Source organism: Leptidea sinapis, chromosome 14, assembly GCF_905404315.1.
Source record: "Leptidea sinapis chromosome 14, ilLepSina1.1, whole genome shotgun sequence".
NCBI classification, from domain to species: Eukaryota; Metazoa; Arthropoda; class Insecta; order Lepidoptera; family Pieridae; genus Leptidea; species Leptidea sinapis.
Genome location: NC_066278.1, coordinates 5,316,159 through 5,337,876, shown reverse-complemented (window position 1 = coordinate 5,337,876; position 21,718 = coordinate 5,316,159). Strand labels below are relative to the sequence as shown.

The 21,718-nt window shown below is 35.3% G+C and overlaps 1 protein-coding gene and 2 long non-coding RNA genes across 34 annotated transcripts in view; 1 reads left to right on the top strand and 2 right to left on the bottom strand.

The window, feature by feature from the left end:
* LOC126968123 (stabilizer of axonemal microtubules 1) overlaps positions 1–6,934 on the top strand; it is a 58,613-nt gene extending 51,679 nt beyond the window's left edge. For 8 of the 30 annotated variants that reach the window (XM_050812944.1, XM_050812952.1, XM_050812983.1 and 5 more), the window contains 2 exons: positions 5,314–5,407; positions 6,127–6,934. In XM_050812944.1, the coding sequence (XP_050668901.1) occupies positions 5,314–5,407; positions 6,127–6,209 (177 nt within the window). In that variant the 3' untranslated portion in view covers positions 6,210–6,934. Of the gene's footprint in view, positions 1–2,065; positions 2,253–3,335; positions 3,429–4,787; positions 4,901–5,313; positions 5,408–6,126 lie in introns of all 30 variants that reach the window. The other 22 variants (XM_050812961.1, XM_050812962.1, XM_050812963.1 and 19 more) reach the window with 5 other exon arrangements.
* Positions 1,027–17,930, bottom strand: LOC126968125 (uncharacterized). Of its 3 annotated transcripts, none has more exons than XR_007730149.1 (3): positions 17,648–17,930; positions 15,904–16,089; positions 1,027–1,262 (listed from the first exon to the last, which is right to left on the bottom strand). It is a non-coding gene; the product is annotated as an uncharacterized LOC126968125 (long non-coding RNA). The 3 variants fall into 3 exon arrangements; XR_007730150.1 differs by lacking the exon at positions 1,027–1,262 and adding an exon at positions 13,672–13,907; XR_007730148.1 differs by lacking the exon at positions 1,027–1,262 and adding an exon at positions 14,054–15,002.
* Positions 17,931–18,354: 424 nt separating this feature from the next.
* LOC126968126 (uncharacterized) lies at positions 18,355–21,698 on the bottom strand. Its single transcript, XR_007730151.1, has 6 exons — positions 21,459–21,698; positions 20,839–21,041; positions 20,493–20,576; positions 19,795–19,863; positions 19,273–19,346; positions 18,355–18,492 (listed from the first exon to the last, which is right to left on the bottom strand). It is a non-coding gene; the product is annotated as an uncharacterized LOC126968126 (long non-coding RNA).
* Between the last annotated feature and the right edge of the window lie 20 nt (positions 21,699–21,718).

Below are 21,718 nucleotides of genomic sequence, written 5' to 3'. Positions count from 1 at the left end.
AGTATGAGTGGCGAACACAATAGTCCAATTTTGGACGCGGTGTTACTAGGAACCTTTTAGGACCAGGAAATAGCCACCCTCTTCAAATAATAATAATAATAACTTCCACAAATAATTCAAGAACAAAATTAGCCAAATCGGTCCAGTCGTTCTCGAGTTTTAGCGAGACAAAAAAGCAATTCATTTATATATATATATATATATATATATAAAGAAAATAAAGATTCTACTCTTTAGTTTCATATTTAAAAAAATTACTTTGGCAGTCCCACCTGCTACTACGTAGTATTTATGTCCTCTTTGGATTGACAAAGATAAAGAGTCCCGAACTCTATGGTTCAGAAAAAAAGCGCGGGAACTCTTGATTGCTTAGGGCGGTCTTTTTAACTATAAAATTAAATATTTCTATTATATTGTATATAATCCTCATATTTTTGAAAAGTATATAAGTATTTGTATATGTTTATCATTTAATTTGTTTAGTGTAAGTAAAAGTCTATATATTTAGAGATTTAGGTTTGTGCTAAGAGATGTCGAAAAGGCGGAAAAAAACCAAGCCGGAACGAGATAAAGATGAGTCTATTCTAGATTCCACCTCTGAAAGTAGCGAATACTCAGATTCGCGTACAGTTTTGGAAGACCACGAGGACTTTTATTTGCCATATAGGGTGGCCGACTATTCTCACCGATATCCGGAAGACGCAGGTGCCGATCATGAATTTATAGTCTTCATAGAGAGTGTCACTGAACAGCCACTTGGTCGTGACATGCTAACTCTTAGAAGCTACTTATCGCGCTTCATTAAAGGCATTAAATATCTTAAGAAACTCAATAAATATAAGATAGGAGTAGTGTTTGAACGACCCAATTTGGGTAATACATTCCTAGACAACACGACATTTTTAAGGGAACAAAATATTAAGGCGTCCATCCCAGCTGGTGCCACTCAATTGTACAGTGATTTCCTCCGTACCCATTGATATGTCCAACAAAAAAAATTTCAAATCTTTGTAAAGTACAAAAAAAAATATTTCTGTTCGGCGTATAATGAAAAAAAACAAATCCGATAGTGGTTTTATATTACAACCTACACAGGCAGTCATTATTACCTTTGCGTCATCTACTTCACTCCCAGATTACGTTCACTTAAAGATGTGGCGTCTACCAGTGCGACCTTATGTGCCGCCAGTTAAGCAGTGTTTCCGATGCCTTAGGTTTGACCACTTGGCTAAATTCTGTAAGAATGCTCAGCGTTGCTCAATCTGCACTGAAAATCATTTATATAAAGAATATACTATACCTATTGACAAAGTAGTATGTATGCACTGTAAAGGCAATGTAAACCATCTTGCAGTATCTGGTCAATGCCCTATAAAACAAAAAAAGATAATGGATAGAAAAATAAAAGTAAAACACCATTATCAGATTGCTGACGGTTCTCTAGTTTTAGGTCAACATGAATGTCTTTTACCAGTTCCCACTGGTAAAGCTGGTGAAGCTCCTTTGTATCGGATGCCAGCTAGATTAGGGGACCACAACGGCGCCTATTTCTGCCCTGAAGCAATACTGTGTTTCGGTCTGAAGCGCGTCGAAGCTAGTCAAATTACTGGGCAAATGAGACTTGACATCTTATGTCTCAAGATGACGAGCACAAAAAGCGAGCGAAGAATTTTTGGGTTTTTCAATAATCTTGGGCGGCGTTGCATTGTAATGGGCAGGGCGTATCAATCACCATCAGCTGAACGTCCTGCTTGTCTCCTCCCTTATTTTCATAAAAAAAGATCTCAGTAGGTCTCGAATAAAATGTTACAAACTTGATTAGGGGCACATTGTTACTGATGGGGATTAATATTTTATAATATTATATGTATAATAAAATAATAAAAGAGTAGCATTGTGTTTCTTGCCACTTCTTCTCATTGGCTCAACCCTTTACGAAGTGGCAGTAAATTCAATTAGAAAAATACTTTTTTTTTGACATTAAGTGTCATTTCCTTGACCTACATAAATAAAGAGATTGTGATTTGATTTGCATGATGATATTATAATATGCATTTGTTTTTAGTTGTCGTTCCTACCGAACCCAGTGTGCGTGACGCAGCCGATACGACCCTGCCACCACGACATGTGGGGCCAGGGACCGATGCAGAACCTCACGACCCAACGACACGACTACGTGCCGAAGCCGGCGGCGGTGCGAGAGTCGTGCAAGCCGCCGCACAAATTCCACGCTGTCGAACAGCCATTTGAAAGTAAGTAGAATACCTACTCTCCCTATTAGCGCAGATTCACACAGATTAAGTGCGACACGCGTGTTGACATCTCATCTATTCGGAAAAAATATCTCAAACCGATAGATATATTTTGTTCGTAACTTCACTAACATCAAATTTATGACACAATTCAGACTTTTTAATACCTTTGATCGACATAATAGAAATCAATTAAATTGGATATTTGACTAACCTCTTTGAAAGTTATAATTAATCAATTGGCCCATTGAGACATAATTATTTAATGGTTAAATTATTATGATTTAATAACTCAGAAGTGCTAACCCTGACTCAGTGGCGTAGAGTGCCTTGGCGGGGCCCCGTATAAAAATTTGCTTGGGGGGCCCCCATTAAAATTATGAAGGGTAAAGATTTCTCACAAGAGAATAAAAATGTTTGCATAAAATTTGAAGAAATATTTTTTCATTATAATTATCTATCTGCCACTTTTCCCAAAACTTTTACAAACAATTCAAACCTTTTTTTCGGCAACCAGCAAAAGTTTTTAATTTTTGCTTACCCACGTCGGGGGCCCCCGTAGCCCCGGGGTCCCTGTATAATTGATACTGCTGATACGACAGTAGCTTCGGCCCTGCCCCGACAGCTCTGCCGGCGGTCACTACGTGAGTGCTCTGCCTCAACCACCCGCCTCTTACCACTCTTGTCCTCTTACCTCTTGTGTCATTTATTTGTCGTGACGATGTTCTACTTATTTATTTTTTACTTTGGTATAGGTTTTAAGTTGATATAGTGTAGTGTGGGATACAGCTTGGTGCCTGCATATGAGAAAAATACTTAGGTGCAAGTGGAATGTAAAGTTTTAATTTTAACATTTAACTCATATGAATGTCTTGGCACCAAATTAGTCCTGATTAACACAAGAGTATAAAATCGTAGCGTTTAAATGCGCGTAATATTAAACATGGCTCTATAGGTACGTATTCAGCGGGGACTTAAATAGACATTCGAGTACCAATTTCGATGATTTACAAACTCATTTAACGGAGGCTATCAGGACGGATTTTTTAAAGATAATAATTACCTACTGATGTATAATTTCAGATCGAACGGTTAACCGAATGTCGTTCCTGGACCCTGGTCGCATAGCGCCGCCTAACTCCTTCGCACCAAGCAGATGCTATGAGAAACCCAACGGTGAGAAGACATTTAGCTTTATTCAGCCAGAGACGTGCGTGATACTGTGCTCCTAATTTAAAAAAAAAATGTCACGTTATGGGCATTGAATCGGAGACGGTACCTACAAAAATACACCATAGTGTATGTCACGGTTATTTGACAACACTCCTCGCCTCTGTGTCTCAACACTTCCAATGATTGCTAATTCCGCGACCATCTGAAAGGGGAATATATATTGGTTTCCAAGTAACTAGCAGCCTAGCGAAACTCTCTCAGAAAAAGCGATTGTATGCAATTGTATGAAACGTGCAGTCATTGATAGATTGACAGATGACTGCTATAATCTTGTTAATAAACGGAGATAGCCGAAATCCACTACATTATAAGCAACTGTTTGCTTTTAAACTTAGCCGGATTATACTTCGTCGCAATATTGTTATTACTATTTCAAACTTATGTCAAATCTCTGCACGTTTCATACTAAATTAAATTTCAAGTTATACTTAGGCAGTCCCGCCTCTTATTACGTAGTATTTACATCCTCTTTGGTAACTAGGTTAATTATTGGAGCAACACTTCAAATCAGAACACATTAGAATATAGATATATTTATTTATACACACAGGGAGTGACAATAACATAGCATGCTACAATAACAAGTCTTGGTAAACGTCATGAAACTGCATCAGTTCGTAAAGGGGCTTTGACATGGGAGATTCTAGTGCAATGTAATATAATACGCATATGATGGCAGAAGCACAAATAATTCCATTAGCATCCTCAGTCTGGTTGGTGGACCTAAGTATCGGCTCGAAACATTTAACAGCATCAAAATAACTATCAAAACTTACTCAATCAGCCTAATATTTTGTTAAATCGCAAAGTAAATTAAAACCTTAAGGCTTAAAAACGCATTTATTTTCTTAAAATTGATTCCTTTACAATTCTTTTTGATGTCATTTCTAATATACTAGATACAACTATACTACTACTGCTTCGGAAACAAATAGCGCTCTGAGAGAAAAGCGCTTCTCTTCTCTCAGAGAAGAAGAACTCTCCCCGCATTATTCTTTTGCGCTCTTTTTAATGAAATATACCATATTGTACTGTCATTGCTATTACTATAAAATAATCATAATCGAACCCCAGGCTGTCGGATCCCTTAGATATTCAGCTGTGGAGAAGTATTTACGACAGCCATTTTTTAATTAAACATTGAAATTTATTTATAGATAGTGCCTGAACAGTGACTGTGGCTTAAAGCTATTATGTATTTTACATCCCATTTACAGTCAATATAATTTGAGAAGCATTATCAAATCACAAATGAAAGGCAGTTGAAAATCGTTATTTATTTTCGTTTTGTTTGTTGGATAGCCAAAATGGAGAGCGAGACAACACAGAAGATGTCTTACCAGCCTGTATGCGCGCCGGCGCCGCAAAGACCACCTTGGGCCTGCAAAGGACAGTACCAGAAGCCGTGTCAAAAGGTAAAGTGATGTTAATATTACAAGTAACTGGAGCAGTATAAGACTTACTTCATATTTAGCAGCATCATAGCTGCTGCTATGGCACCTGTGTGACTCCGTCCGTAAACTCGTGGACAAATTTTAAATTTAAGTATGATTTTGGGCAAAAACCATATTTATGGGAACAACTTCAATTTAATTGAGGGCTACGATCAATGTGAGAGACAAAACAGACGTTAAAAGATAAAATTGTGATTAACCTTTTAATCTCTCGCCCCATTTTCTTAGGAAGTTAGGAACTAGGCACGGCTCTAGAGCCCGTTTATCACTGATGAAAAATGATATTATTTAAAACATGAAGTTAATTAATCTCTATAAAATATTATAATAAGTCGTATCTTTCAACGTAATTGCAATGCACTCATCGCTTACAGTTGGAAGGCACTACGGTGTATCGCTCTTCGTTCCTGCCGCCTGGTGAAGACTGTACCGAATACATGGATCCTTGCCAGTACGGTGACTGCAAACGTGAGTACTTTCATTTACCTTCTCTTTCTACCCGGCATCGTGCCGGCTAGATTATGGGTGCCACAGCAAAGAAGCCTCCCACTGGTAAATGCCCATAAGTCGCCTCTAACAATACCCCTGAGCCTGGGACTCTGGGGAAGCACAGAGCAAATTTATTATAACAATTTCACATTAGTTTCATAGTTGGTTTCTATATTTTGATAAGGCTAGTGTTAGGTTATATATAGATAGCTATATATTCCGGTGTGCTCCGTTCTTGACCAAATAATTATTTAATAATAATTTTATTTTATTATACGATGTTACAATGTAACGATATTTTTATGAAAAAAAGAAGCCCGCTGTGTTTCTTGCGCCCGTTCTTCTCAGTTCTGAAGCATACTTTTTCGAATGGGTGGTAGTTTTTGACGTTCAATAAGTGATTTTAAATCCTATTTTGAATAAAATTTTGAATTTGAATATGTTTTCTAAAATAAGTTAAAGATTTTTGTATGTTAGTACAAATTGTTGTGTAAGCAAATTTTAGAAAATATTTAATAACTTTTATAGAATAATTTGTTTTGTGATCTATTGTTCACTAAAAAGATATGTTTACTTCCTGTGTGGAAGCACCTTTACATTTTTTCATTGAACGTTGGCATAAAATATGTGATATCACGATTTGTAGAAGTAATTCGCAATTAATGAATAAATAAATTAGTAAAACTAATTTTTTTCAGCTTGTTCCTGCATATGCCCAGCTGAATGTATAGCAACAGATCCATGCGCATGCAACTTCCCGACGGCACAATGCTGCGCGTAACACTTTGATTGTCGTCATTTGACGTGTCGGGTATTCTAAGCATGATGTGTAAATTATTGTAATGTAAATACTACGGCTTCACTACCTCACCGTGTAACCCTGCTACCGCATTAATTACCGCTTAAATTAAAAATAAAGTAACGTGGTTACACTGGGGTTCAATTTGCGAAAGAAGGCAGAATTACTCCATATTGGATGGCATTGCTCAATAATGCCATTAAGCATACATGCACCTAGGTAGCCCGTGATATGGTATGGGATGGAAAGGGATGTTATGGTTTGGTTTATCGGGCAAATTTCCGCACAATGAAAAATATTTTGCGTGTGTGGGAATATATTTGTTATTCCAGAAACCTTAGCAACCTCCTCGCCTTCCTTTCCGGGAGTTTGTTTGGGGGTACCAAGATGTTGATCCCCGTAAGTCGCTACAAGTGGACAATGCAAAAGTACATGCACAGCCAATTCTTCTGCCACCATGGAAGCCCTGCACAGGGGGCTGACAGCTATGCCTATATTAAATAGATGTTTATTATAAGGACTGCTTTAATTAAAGCCATATAACCATTGCCATATCACGGTAGTGAGGCCTTAGCGAATGTATTTTTTGAGGTTTTACGAGTTTTTTTTACATCAGTTAAAGACTATTTTACAACTAGTTTGATATGGATATGTATTGTTAATGTATTTAAATTTTATTTATCGGTGAATAAAGTAGTTTGAGGATTTTTTGTTTTGTCATTGTAATGGTCCTGCTATGATTTTTTTATGAAAGAGGACAAGAGAATAAAAGGATCTTAGGGATCAGCCGCCGCCCATTTAGGAAACTCAGTTTTTGATGTGAATATGTCCTCAAATTTCACTCGTGGGAGGCGATTCAGAGGCGTGATAAATCTATAATCTACATCCAAGGATTTTCTACCATAGGAAAGCTAAAAAAATAAATAATTACGCTAAGGACTGGAATATTGGCATCCAGTGAGGGTAAATTTACGCACCCCCATTTTGAGATATTTTTGCTGCGTCACTAAACTTTTGTTATTCCTGTTGGCATAACAAAAGGTTGAAACGGCTACCCTTCGGGATAACGACGGGAGTCAGGTGGTGAATGCTCATGCAGTAACCAACGCTGCCTGTCTGCGTTGGTTATGGTCTGCAAAACACATAGTAAGATTCATGGAAAAAATCAATCTTAGCAGTGAGCTATAATAATTTAGAGTGGCTATCACATTGGACATAGTGAAACAGGGCTTACCTAAAGCCGCTTTACCAAGCACAACCTTAAACGTTAGTTTCAATTGACATTAACGTCGTACACGCCTCAATCTTAAATAGGAAGTGAAAAGGAAAAAATATAAAAAATATCGGTATTTTTTGCAGTCGGCTTCAAACATGTATAATTTATAAATAGCTTAAACAAGGTATTCCAGAATATTCAAAAATGCACAACCATAAAGTTCAAAACTTCACTTCTGCCGGCGCTCCCGGAATGCAACCCGTGTTTTTATTAGAAACCTTAGAATTTAGATCATTTATTCCTTTAGATATACTATGACAGATGTAATAACTTTGAAAAAAATGGAGGTTAACCAAAAATGCTTGCACACTAATACAAAGTGACATATAAATCGCGAGTGTAAGACATAGCTTGTCACGCACACTGAAGTAATAAACCTGGCCTGATTTCATCGGTTGTCTAGCAGCAAGAGGCTTTATCTACACGTATATATTATCTAAGATTGAAACCTACATGACGGAAACAAAATAAACTTATTAGTTAAAAATATAGTGAAATCTAACATTAATTTAAGATGTAAACATGAATGTAGATAGACAGATTTATCTTAACCTAAATGACCCTAAAACATTGTGTTTATTCAAATCAACTGAGAAAATGTATGAATATATAATTATAGTATTCATTCATTAACCTAGTTTAATAATTCCTAGTTTTCAGGCATACCAACACCTTAACTCTAGATCCCACCAAGCTGGGCATAAACGTCGGGAACAGATCGATAGTTCTATTTGTTTGATATTTAATTGAAATTTAGCTCTGTAGCTTCAAATCAGATTAGTTGGAATCAACACGAGAGAATATCGATTTCAGCACATAAGTATAGAAATCGGATTATTTTTATTGCAGAGGGGCCGCCTAAGCGAAGTGAATAAGTTCTCATTGCGCTTAAGTTTCAATTATTACTCAATACAAAAATATTTTCCGGATAAAAAATGTTGGGTTTTGGTAAATTGACAACAGCCTAGCGCAACTCTAACGGCCGGTCTCAATAACCTACTTATCTTTAATAGTTTATTAAATTAGCTACCATAGATAGCTGTAGCCGCATCTTTGCATTTCAATAAACTAAGATAGATAGTAATTTATACTTTCAACTTTGATCTACCTTTGGGAGGGCTTACCGCTTACCATTGATAAGTAGAACTATAGAAAAAAGACGGAGACCGTTTCAATAACATTTTGACAGTTAACTTTAATTTGTTTTTATTACTGTCCGTCGAAACGTACTATCCAAAATGTACTATCTCTCGAATTCGGGCGATTATCTTCTCTATTTCTAAGAAAACTTCGAATTTTATTAAATATATAAAGGATTTGTTTAGTGTGATGATAGTAATAATTAATGGTATGAGGCCGGTATATTCGATACCATGTCTTTTAATTTATTATTACCCCTCGATTACACCAAGAAACAAGTCAAAAACTTGTTTTTTACTAAACTTGTAGAATACTTGTCAAGACATAGTTATTTGTTTTTAACATATTGTATTGCAATTGTCTGAAACATAGTTGTGTTCAAACTGTGTTGCCAACGAGTTTTTATACAAGTATAAACCACTTTTGCGTTCACATATAGATCTGAGACACGTTTGATACAGTCTGATACATTGACAGTGTTCACACCAACATAAAATATAAATGTTTTTAACAAGTATTGTTAATTTTATTGTAGTTTATGTATAATACTTAAAACAAGTTTTATACTCTATCCATGCTTGGTGGATAAAGTTTTAAACATTTTCCGGACAGACCGCTTTTTTAGTGGAAAAGAAGATGATAAATGGAGTGGCCAAAGACATAATCTTTATTAGCAATATTTATCTCGGCATATATTAAGATATTCGATACTTTTATAATCGTCTCGCAAGCATGAGTAATGCATTAACTACATTTTACCTTTGATATCCGATGCAAATACAAAGAAGAATATGAGTCACCAGTAGCTAGAAATCTCAAATAAACAGCTAAGTAACAAAAAAAGCGCGTACACCTTCCTTCAAGGCCGGCAACGCTCCTGTGTTTCCTCTGGTGTTGCAAGAGAAAGTGTGCGGCGGGTGATCACGTATCACCAGGTGACCCGTGCGTACGCTCGTTTGTCCTCCTTTTCTATAAAAAAAATAATTGCTCTGCTGGAGTGATGGCATCTCGATACTGTGAATTCTGCTAAGACAATTATGGTGTAACTTTTTGAAGCTAATACTCCAAATTTTTTTCTACAAAATTTCTGAATCGAATCATTCAATAAGGAACGATAGGCCCTTGTTGCTGATGTCTCCTCAAAAATGATCGCGACCAGTACTTGCGTGGTTTTCTTGAATTTCCTTCATTCTGTATGATCTACAAGTATACCGCACTCATGAAGCAATGTTCCACAGTACCTTCACTTTCTATTGTCTGTACCAGTAGTCAATAATTGTGTTGCCAAGTTCTTTAACTTCTGCACTAACATGTCTTAAACGAGTTTAGGTACAAGGCTACAACAAGTATTAAACATAGAGCATATACATGTAGACAACAACAATTGATCAGACAAGTTTCATACAAATATTGTCTACGACAAGTATTATGTTTTTGTATTTTGAAAACATTGCATACAACTTGTATTTGTAATTTGCATGAATCCTGTCAAATACGTGTATAATACCTTGGTGTAAACGAGGGGTTAGTCGCATTCGATGACTTTGCGTGATTACTTTGTGCTTGGAAATCATATCAAGCAGAAAAATTATACTTTACTAGCTGATCCAGCAAACGTTGTATTGCCGTATAAAGTAATAAGAAGAGAATCAATAATTAAAATTTTTGGGGTATAAAAATAGATGACGAACGATTCTTAGACCTACGAAATATTAAATCGTACATAAATTAATATATCGTACTACAAATTAACAACTTTTACTTGCAACCCTATTTCTGTGGATGGAACAGAATAATATAAAAATCGAGATACAAAAATAGGTGTTGACTGTAGACAGATGAAAATTTGAAGTTGTATGTATTTTTTAATGCTGAATCATATATCATATCACAAAAATTTAATTAAATTGAATGGTTGTGTTCAGAAATGTAATTTGTGAAAAAACTTAAGATTTATCAATCTACATAATAATAATCTGATAGATAGCAAAGAACTGTAGTTAATCTACCAACTATAGTTAACTAAAATTAAGTTTGTTTTAAAGATTCTAATTAGTTATTCATTTTAAACTATTCTTTCAATTTGATTTCTAAACGACGGGGGACATAGGAAAAACAAAATTGTTGTTTTTATTTAATTTCGAGCATTTTCATATTTATTCACCTTTTAAGCCTTCCCTGGACTTAACTTCCACCACCACTGTCAAATGGGTAAGGTCAATGCTCTCAAATCGCAAAGCTCTAATCTCCCTCCATGGGACATCACTGGAGCTATACACTACGCGAGGTTGCCCACAAGGTGGCGTTCTTTCGCCACTTCTATGGACACTAGCAGTAGACGAACTACTTAGTAAGCTGGCAGAACTCAGAATTGATGCACAAGGGTACGCAGACGACCTAGTTATTATCGTCAGAGGTTTCTGCCAAAGCTTACTAAGCTCTATATTGCAAAAGGCGCTAAACACCATCTCACAGTGGTGTACAGCCAACAAACTGTCAGTCAACGCAGGAAAGACTGTTATTGTGCCATTCACGAGGAAACGGACACTTAACAAACTGAAGTCTCCCACCTTGAACGGCTCTACTTTGGAATTCTCAGCTGAGGTTAAGTATCTGGGAGTCACATTCGACCAGAAACTCACATGGAATTCTCACATCGACAAAGCCGTGAAAAAGGCTAAAACAACCTTGGGTGTATGTCGACGTCTGGTAGGTAGACATTGGGGAATGCGCCCCAAGATCCTCCTATGGCTATTCAAAGCAATTGTGAGACCAACAATCACATACGCCTCCATTGTGTGGTGGAACAAAGCCAACCAGAAAACAACTGCAGACAGACTAAATAGCCTGCAGAGACTTGCCTGTATATTGGTAACCGGAGCCATGACGTCTTCTCCTGGTGCGGCCATTGAAGCAATGCTAAACCTACCGCCTCTTCCACTGTTCATACAGCAAGAGGCGAAGGCAAGCATGCTGAGGGCAATCGCCCAGGGGGTTCATGTAACTGGATGTCGCAAACGCTTAGGACCTTAGAGGACTCAGTTCTGCGAGACCACATATTAGGCATGTTACCTGATCAGATGATTCCACAATTAATCTCTGTTAAACACTATATCTTGGAACTACCTTCCAGGGACGACTGGATCAACAACAAAGTCACGTGGAAGGACGGGAGCCTCATGTGGTTCACCGATGGGTCCAAAATGGAAAATGAAGTCAGCTGTGGGGTCTATGGAGAACGCCCCAGGTTTAAATCCAGCACAAACCTGGGAAGCTTTACCTCCATATTTCAAGCAGAGGTGTACGCCATCCTGGAATGCGCGGAAACCAATATCCAAAAAGGCTACTTCAATCATAACATATACATTCACTCTGATAGTCAGGCAGCATTGTTGGCTTTAGACGCTGACTTGACGTCGTCTAAGTTAGTCAATAATTGCGTTGAATGCCTGAATTCATTAGGCATGAAAAATAGAGTGATTCTCAGATGGGTCCCAGGGCATGCCGGAATCATAGGCAATGAAATGGCCGACGAGCTCGCAAGAGCTGGGGCTAAAGCAGTCCGATATGGTCCGGAACCCATTTGTGGACTGCCCAAGAGCGCCATCCGACACACCCTGAGTAACCAATGTAAACAAGAAGCACTTAAACGCTGGAACAACTCTTCAGGTTTAAACCACTCTAAAGCACTGATAAGGGCATTCAACAGTAGCTATGCGAATGAAGCCCTATCATTGAACAGGAAAAACCTATGCATACTCACTAGGATGCTAACCGGGCACTGTCGCCTAAACAAGCACCTCAGTGTGGTCGGCATCAGAAGCGACAAAGCTTGCAGGTTCTGCCTTGAGGATGATGAAACACCTATTCATCTACTCTGCGACTGCGGCCCACTAATGCATAAGCGTAACACAATCTTTGGTAACTACTTCGTACCACCAGATAGTGTTTGCAACACTCGCGTCAAGGAACTACTGCGGTTCGTAAAGGCGGTAGGGCTTGACGATGAGCTTTAGTATGAGTGGCGAACACAATAGTCCAATTTTGGACGCGGTGTTACTAGGAACCTTTTAGGACCAGGAAATAGCCACCCTCTTCAAATAATAATAATAATAACTTCCACAAATAATTCAAGAACAAAATTAGCCAAATCGGTCCAGTCGTTCTCGAGTTTTAGCGAGACAAAAAAGCAATTCATTTTTATATATATATATATAAAATAAAGATTCTACTCTTTAGTTTCATATTAAAAAAAATTACTTTGGCAGTCCCACCTGTTACTACGTAGTATTTATGTCCTCTTTGGATTGACAAAGATAAAGAGTCCCGAACTCTATGGTTCAGAAAAAAAGCGCGGGAACTCTTGATTGCTTAGGGCGGTCTTTTTAACTATAAAATTAAATATTTCTATTATATTGTATATAATCCTCATATTTTTGAAAAGTATATAAGTATTTGTATATGTTTATCATTTAATTTGTTTAGTGTAAGTAAAAGTCTATATATTTAGAGATTTAGGTTTGTGCTAAGAGATGTCGAAAAGGCGGAAAAAAACCAAGCCGGAACGAGATAAAGATGAGTCTATTCTAGATTCCACCTCTGAAAGTAGCGAATACTCAGATTCGCGTACAGTTTTGGAAGACCACGAGGACTTTTATTTGCCATATAGGGTGGCCGACTATTGTCACCGATATCCGGAAGACGCAGGTGCCGATCATGAATTTATAGTCTTCATAGAGAGTGTCACTGAACAGCCACTTGGTCGTGACATGCTAACTCTTAGAAGCTACTTATCGCGCTTCATTAAAGGCATTAAATATCTTAAGAAACTCAATAAATATAAGATAGGAGTAGTGTTTGAACGACCCAATTTGGGTAATACATTCCTAGACAACACGACATTTTTAAGGGAACAAAATATTAAGGCGTCCATCCCAGCTGGTGCCACTCAATTGTACAGTGATTTCCTCCGTACCCATTGATATGTCCAACAAAAAAAATTTCAAATCTTTGTAAAGTACAAAAAAAAATATTTCTGTTCGGCGTATAATGAAAAAAAACAAATCCGATAGTGGTTTTATATTACAACCTACACAGGCAGTCATTATTACCTTTGCGTCATCTACTTCACTCCCAGATTACGTTCACTTAAAGATGTGGCGTCTACCAGTGCGACCTTATGTGCCGCCAGTTAAGCAGTGTTTCCGATGCCTTAGGTTTGACCACTTGGCTAAATTCTGTAAGAATGCTCAGCGTTGCTCAATCTGCACTGAAAATCATTTATATAAAGAATATACTATACCTATTGACAAAGTAGTATGTATGCACTGTAAAGGCAATGTAAACCATCTTGCAGTATCTGGTCAATGCCCTATAAAACAAAAAAAGATAATGGATAGAAAAATAAAAGTAAAACACCATTATCAGATTTATTTAAACATCCAACAAACTTTCCATCACTCAATAAGACAGAGAACACACAAGACATCATTAATTTAATTTTATCCAATCCAGCAGCAATGAACCTAATCACAGAATCAATAATCAAAGTCATTACACTAAATAAAACACAGAATCAAAGCTTATTAGCTCACACGCAATTAGTTCAGCTATTAAAGATACCATACAAATTAAAAATAAAACGTCACATTCAACTGTCACAAACTTAACATAGTACAGTGGAATGCTCAAAGTCTGTTGAGTAACAGACTTGAGCTTCAAAACCTACTTTATGAGCAGGACATACACATAGCACCTATATCAGAAGCTTGGCTTAAACCAAATATACAGTTTTCTATCAGATGTTATACAATACTAAGAAATGGTTGTGGTAATGATCACAATGGTGTAGCAATTTTTGTTAGAAATGGCATTTATTTTCAAAAGTTAGAAACATTTTCTGATAACTCCTTGCAAAATGTAAGAAACAAAAAGACATCTCAATTGTTAGCTTTTATAGTCCTGGCAACAGTGTACCTAACTTTGACAAATCTAAATTTAATAGACTATTGCATAGTATTCCAAAACCACTAATAATTGCTGGTAATTTTAATGCTCACCATACCATTTGGGGTTGTAATAGAACCAATTCTAGAGGTAGAAACATCATGGATGTAATGGACGATAATGACTTAATGCTCTTAAATAATGATCAACCAACTACAGTGGGTACTAATTCTTGGAGACCAAATGGACTAGATCTAACAATAGTATCATCTTCATTATTCTTGTGCTGTGAATGGCAAGTTCATCAGGACTCTTTGGGCAGCTATCACTTGCCTACAATCACAAAATTTTCCATGGTAGTGTCGGAAACTGAATCTTCTTCAATTCCATCCAACATTCCTCCACACAGTATTCTGAAAATAGTAAATTGGGACCAATATGAGAACTTAGTAAATGACTTGTTAAAACAATTTGATATAAATAATTGTAATCTACAGAAGTCTTACAATAACTTCTGTTCCATAATTATTAGAGTGGTACAAAATTCAGTACCCAAAACCAACTACCACTGTAACAATATTACTAATCTACCTAAAAGAAAGCGACAACTTCCCTGGTGGAATGGGCAATGTACTAAAGTGGTAGAAGATTGCAAACAGGCTTATCTGTTATTCAAATCAAATTGCAATATCCAAAACTACATTCATTTTAAGCAAGCTCAAGCAAAGAAAAAATGTATATTAAGACTTGTACGTCGTAAATCCTGGACAGATTTTTGCTCCACCATAAATAGGTTAACGCCAATGAAACAGATTTGGACAAAAATGAGGAAATTTAAGAACTTATATTCTAATAATAATTGTTTCTCTAGCAATAATTGGATATCCAACTTTTTACACAAATATACTCCAGATACAGTACCAAATTTGACAATTATTCACAATAATCATTCTTTAAATAGCACCAACTCTTTTATGATTGCCCCTTTTACTATTGAAGAAATAAAAGCTGGTCTATCATCAAGAAAGGACTCTGCATGCGGTTTGGATTGGCTCTCCTATAAAATGTTTAAACTAAACCTAAACTCTTCTAACTTAAATAAGTTTCTAAAAATATAAAATCTCCTATGGAAGAACTTCACTATTCCAGAAGAATGGAAAACAGACTGTCTAATTCCAATTTTAAAGCATGGGAAAGATTCTAGTTCAACTGATTCATATCGTCCTATCACACTAAGCTCGTATGTTGGTAAAATTTTTGAACAATTAATAAAACAGAGATTAATATTTTATATTGAAAGTAACAACCTCTTACCTAATAATCAATTTGGATTTCGATGTGGTCGTTCTGCTTGTGAGAGTATACGGCATTTATGTCTTGACATCCATAGTGCCCAGATTGACAGTAAGATATTGGCTGGTGTTTTTTTGGATGTTGTAGGAGCATTTAATAATATTGATTTAGAACAATTATCATCCATTCTTCTATCCTTAAATGTCCCTGAAAAAATAGTTAGTCGGATATTCAATTTCTTGCATGGTCGTAAACTTTATGTTAGAGTCAATAACCAATTAATAGGTCCTCGATATTCATATAGAGGCGTATCACAGGGCAATTTTGAGTCCATTGCTCTTTATAATCTACATAAATCAAATAAATATTGTTTTGGGTAATAGAGTTTCTAACTTCCAATTTGCTGATGATCTAGTAGTGTATAGTTCAGGACTTAATTTATCAAATGTTGTGTTAGATCTTAATGTAGCACTCAAAAAATTTGAGCTTTATTTTCAATATCTTAGTCTTGAGGTCAGTATTGACAAAAGCAAAGTAGTAATATTTTCAAAGCATTCTATAAGAATAAGAGATGCAAAAATATATTATGGTACTCAGGAAATTTCAATAGATAATTCAATAAAGTTTTTAGGAGTTACGTTTTTAAGTAATTTTAGATGGCACAAATATGTTGAAATATTAGAAAATCGAGCATTAAAGGCCTGCAATATTCTGAAATCATTAGGTGGTACATATTGGGGTGTAGACCCACGCATCTTGCTAACACTATATAAGTCATAATTCCGTAGCCATTTTGAGTATGCCTTCTTTTGTTATGGTGGAGTAATTACATTAGTGAATAAATTAGAAAAAATACAAAATAAATGCTTAAGGATCATAACAGGCGCTTTTAGATCTACTCCTATTATATCATTACAAGTAGAATGTAATATTCCCCCACTAGCTCTTAGATTCAAATATCTACAAACAAAATTCTTTCTCAAATTAACTTCTATTAATAATCATCCACTCCTATTAAAGATACAGGACTATATTAACCAAACTGACAATAATTCCAACTATCAAGTAGAAAGCATTTCTGATTTGTTACAATTTTCTTGTGATGTTATTTAAATTCTTATAATTCAAATTATACACCTATTAAAATAATTATTAATGAATCATTAAAATATAAGGAAGATGTATATAGTATGCTGTCAGAGTGGCAAAATTATAACCAACTTTATACTGATGGATCTAAAAGTAATACTGCTGTCTCTATGGCAGTTTATGACATACAACTGCGGAGTGGGTTTGGTCATAGGTTTAATACCTTGGCTAGTATATACACAGCAGATGTGCTGCCATATATGCTACTCTAGAATATATTGGAGAACAGTCATATAATAATTGGATCGTTATAACAGATAGCATGAGTGTTTTAAAAGCTTTACAATATCCTAAATGTAATGTTACAACTAATTTCATCATTTACAATATTAGAGACAAATATCAATGCTTATCCCTAACAAAAGATATTGTTTTATTCTGGACTCCTTCACACATAGGCGTGGAAGGAAATGAACAACCTAATTATCTTGCTAAATCTATTGTGAATAGTACATTCCCATACCACACACAGATGCATAGTCTCATTTTAAAGGTACATTCTTGCAAGACTTTCAGAATTATTGGCAACAAGTAGTTCAAACAAAGGGCAAATGGTTAGCCGACATTAAAAACGAAATCTCTCCTCCCTGGTTTGTTAAAAAGAAAAAATACTTACACAGCAAAATTTTACACCACAATTTGTCGGTTACGTCTGGGACATTCTCGTAGTGGTGCTCATTTATTTAGGATCGGTGTTTTAGGTTCTCCAACTTGTCAATTCTGTAATTTATCCATCCAAACTCTTGTTCACATTTTCTTTGACTGTCCCCAATATAATCTTCAAAGATTTACATTGATAGACTGCCTCTTGAATATTTATAAGAATGCTGAAAACATCCCGCGCTCACTTCAGCAGTTATTGAAAACTTATGACTGCTTCGTGCCGCTTTACAAATTTATAGTTTCAACGGTAGGCGAAATTTGAATATACGGTAAAGAGTATAATAATATATAGGGAAAAGAGAGCCCCCTCTACGCATTATGAGCTGTCTATTTGAAAACTAGCGCCATCTGAATATTGGCCCCGAAAATAACTACTTATTAGCTCGAAATTATGAAATTCATTTTTAATGTTGTGACGTAATTAAATAACCAACTCTACTTTTTAACCTATTGCAATTTTTTACCATGTTGAAATTGCGCGTAGAGTTAGTTATTTAATTTTGCCACAACATAGAACATAAAGGATAGGATTTAGTAATGTTGGTATGAGTAATTGGGTGGGAGAAATAAAAAGCAATGTTTGCATATTATTTTTTATTTTTATAATGTTTATGTTTATCATAATATTGTTGGGCAGCTGTTTTTGTTTCGTCTTCACCCACATATTTTCCTGACAAAATTCGTTTGATCGATCTGCACCACCTTTTAACCTTGCTTTGAAAGATTGTCCTTTTTTTCGCAAGCGCGATATTTCTGCTTGAAGATGCTTGATCTTTGTGCGCTGTGGAGCCATTAGATCTGTGAAAGAATGTTTAATTTACAAATTGTATAGTATAATATATGTATTATATGGTATTAAATAAATGGACAATATGAAAAGGGATTCAGTCTTAAAGTCTATATATATAAAAATGAATTGCTGTTCGTTAGTCTTGCTAAAACTTGAGAATGGCTGGATCGATTTGGCTAATTTCGGTCTTGAATTTTTTGTGGAAGTCCAGTAAAGGTTTTGATAAGAAGAAGAATTTAATATGTACAGCACGACGTCTGTCGGGTCAGCTAGTAATGAATAAAAATATATTCAAAATTTAATTCCCACACGGACATTAGCTGTTCTCAATCCTATCAGGTGCCAATGCAGCCTTCATCAAAAAAGACATTTGGCTCAATAGTCTTATGTCATGTCATGCATTAATCTGCTGTTATAAAATTACTGTCACATTTATGGTTAATGTTTGTTAAATAAAGACCTTTCGAATTTCTTATTATGTTTAATTTCTTATGAGTGTTGTAATATTACATCAAAGCCCGCCATTGTCAAGTGTGCTACTCCCTAACTTTGCTGACTCATATACTACAAAATAAATGATGGGCCATTACAAGAATCTTGCTGATTTTTGTCCCCAGCTCCGGGACTATGAGGGAACTACTTTGCCCACCTAGACAAAAGATCATAAATTATGTCAAATTTCATATAAATTTATTCAGCACTTTTTGGATAAAAAAGTATAAAAACAATATTTTCAAAAGAAATCTGAATCTTTCCCATTTGTGATATTAGTATAATAATATTAATACCTTTTCCAGCTGTTCTTTTAGGCTTGCTAATAAAACTATAATTATGTTCCAGCATCAAGCACCTTGAGATGCATCTGAAATTGGAAATAATACTTATGTAGTTTGTTGCTCATTTTGTTAGAGTGAATTTTAACTATACTTTTCAAATCATTTCAATTGTCAATTTCAATCAGACGATAATGGAGAAAAATAAAAATAAAACCAAAAATCAAATCATAATGAAGTAGCACTCAGAAAATGTAGAACCAGGACAGCGTTTCTTAAGAGTCTAGAGCTCAAATTAAATCACAAGTTGAAATAAGCTGTCAAACAAAACCATTATAGAAAAAAAGACATACCGACCCTACTCACAAAATTTAAAATTATAAAATTTTGTTTTTATGTATGGTTTAGTTGTGTATAATAGATAGAAATATATTATATTATATAATATTTTGTTCAAAACAAAATATAATCATTAATTTATATATTTATTATTTTTGATAATAGCCAACAAATTGAAAAAATAATTGTGAATTTTACCTGCAGCTACAGGTTGGAATGTTGTTGAAGTTGATGCTTTTTCTAAAATAAAGTTGCTCACATATGGCTCTGTAAGTAATAATTATAATAATAGATTAATGATTATTTATTATTTGTTTGCCACAGAGAACCGGAGAACTTTTATTGTGATTTGTAAAATCTTATGTAACTGAAATGAAATCATGAAGACTATATTATATGGAAACATGACATAAAGATCAAGATCAAATGTGGGATTTTCAATCAATAACATTTTATGGGCCCAACATTTTAAAATTAGAACCAAGAAATACATCAAAATTTTGTATGTGTATGCCCATAAATATCAATAATTTTAAGAAGATACATAAAAGACATGGGATTAAAAGCAGAACAAAATCAAATTGTCAATGCCCTTTGACTGAGTTTGACTGTATATTCTTTCTGAATATTTTATTTGAAATAGAATATAATATCACTTACAGAAAGTCAATACTACCTATTGGAAAAAGTATACCTCAGACCTGAGAAGTAAGGGCATAAGATACTCAGCGGGCTTCTTTTTTTACATAAAAATATGGTGACAATGTTAAATCATACAAAAAAAAATATTATTTAATACCCTGAGGGTGGCCGCTCCATGCCATTTCTGTGGTATCATGTCACTTATGTCATAGTAACCTTTATGACATTGTAAATAAGTTTTAAAAATTATTTACCTAAACAGTCTTGCTGTATTATTGTAGGCAGTAAATGTTGTGTGGATGAAGCTTGTCCTAAGATTACTTGACTCTGTAGTTGTCCTGAAAATTAATGTGAATATGTAAAGATTATGTTTCATTATTTAATGATTATCATAGATATTGAACCAGTTTCAGCTAGAACTGCAACCATTGAATTTTGTAATCACAACTGTGTAAGAAAATCAGGTGTTTCCAGAATGATACAATATACCTTCAAAAAAACCATCAACTCAACAAAGATTCTTAGTGGTATGACTAAATCTGACAGAGTAAGGAATAGAATCGAATATTAACTCAATATGTGTTAAATTAGGGGACTTACCAAGCAGATAAAGCATCGGAACTGCCAATGTGCTTAGCCATTGATTATGATTTCTGTGTCTGTCAGAAAAGTGTATATCACAAATTCTCTTCTTCTTATAACATTCAAGATCAGATGTTTGAGGGTTTCTACCAACAAGACTGACCCAAGTTTTAAACTGCTCAGGAATTTGACAGCATCTGGGAAACTATGCATTGGAATCTCTGAAAATAATAAATAACATTATTAAATAAATTGAGTGACTATTAAAGCCATCAGACAAATTGTGATAACCTAGTGTTATGACCATTGGGCTCGTATTAGATTTTGGACTCATATATTGACTTTTCTCTTGATAAAAATGGTGTCAGAAGCCAGCACAGCTGTCAATTATTATTAAATCATATAAGTCAGGGGGAGTCTGAAGTCTGACATAAGGTGATTTGAGGGATTGGAATTTAATCTTTGGGGCAAGATACAGAAAACCGGTATGTTTATAATAGTTTTAACCATCATTGCAAATTCAATCTACGGACCGGTAGTAGAACCTGAGAGTAGAACAAACCTTATATGATACTTTATTTATCACAAGATTAGTCAATAAACTACACTATTAAGATTTAAGAGAATAATTTACTTACCACGGAGCGCACAACCGAAAGCACAACGTCTCGGCATTACACCAAAGTTCATAAATTCCACAAACAAAAGTGTCTCTATCACAAAAAGTAGTAATACACAGAATAAGGAGATTTTTGGAGTGAATTCGCAACAGCAAGGCGGAGGAACACAAGGCTCGACTCGACGCACTTACACTTCGATTTCAATACCAAAAATATGCAAAATAGAACACGAGAGTTACATACATGCGCAAAGTGCAAACGCTAGAAGTAGCCGTCAT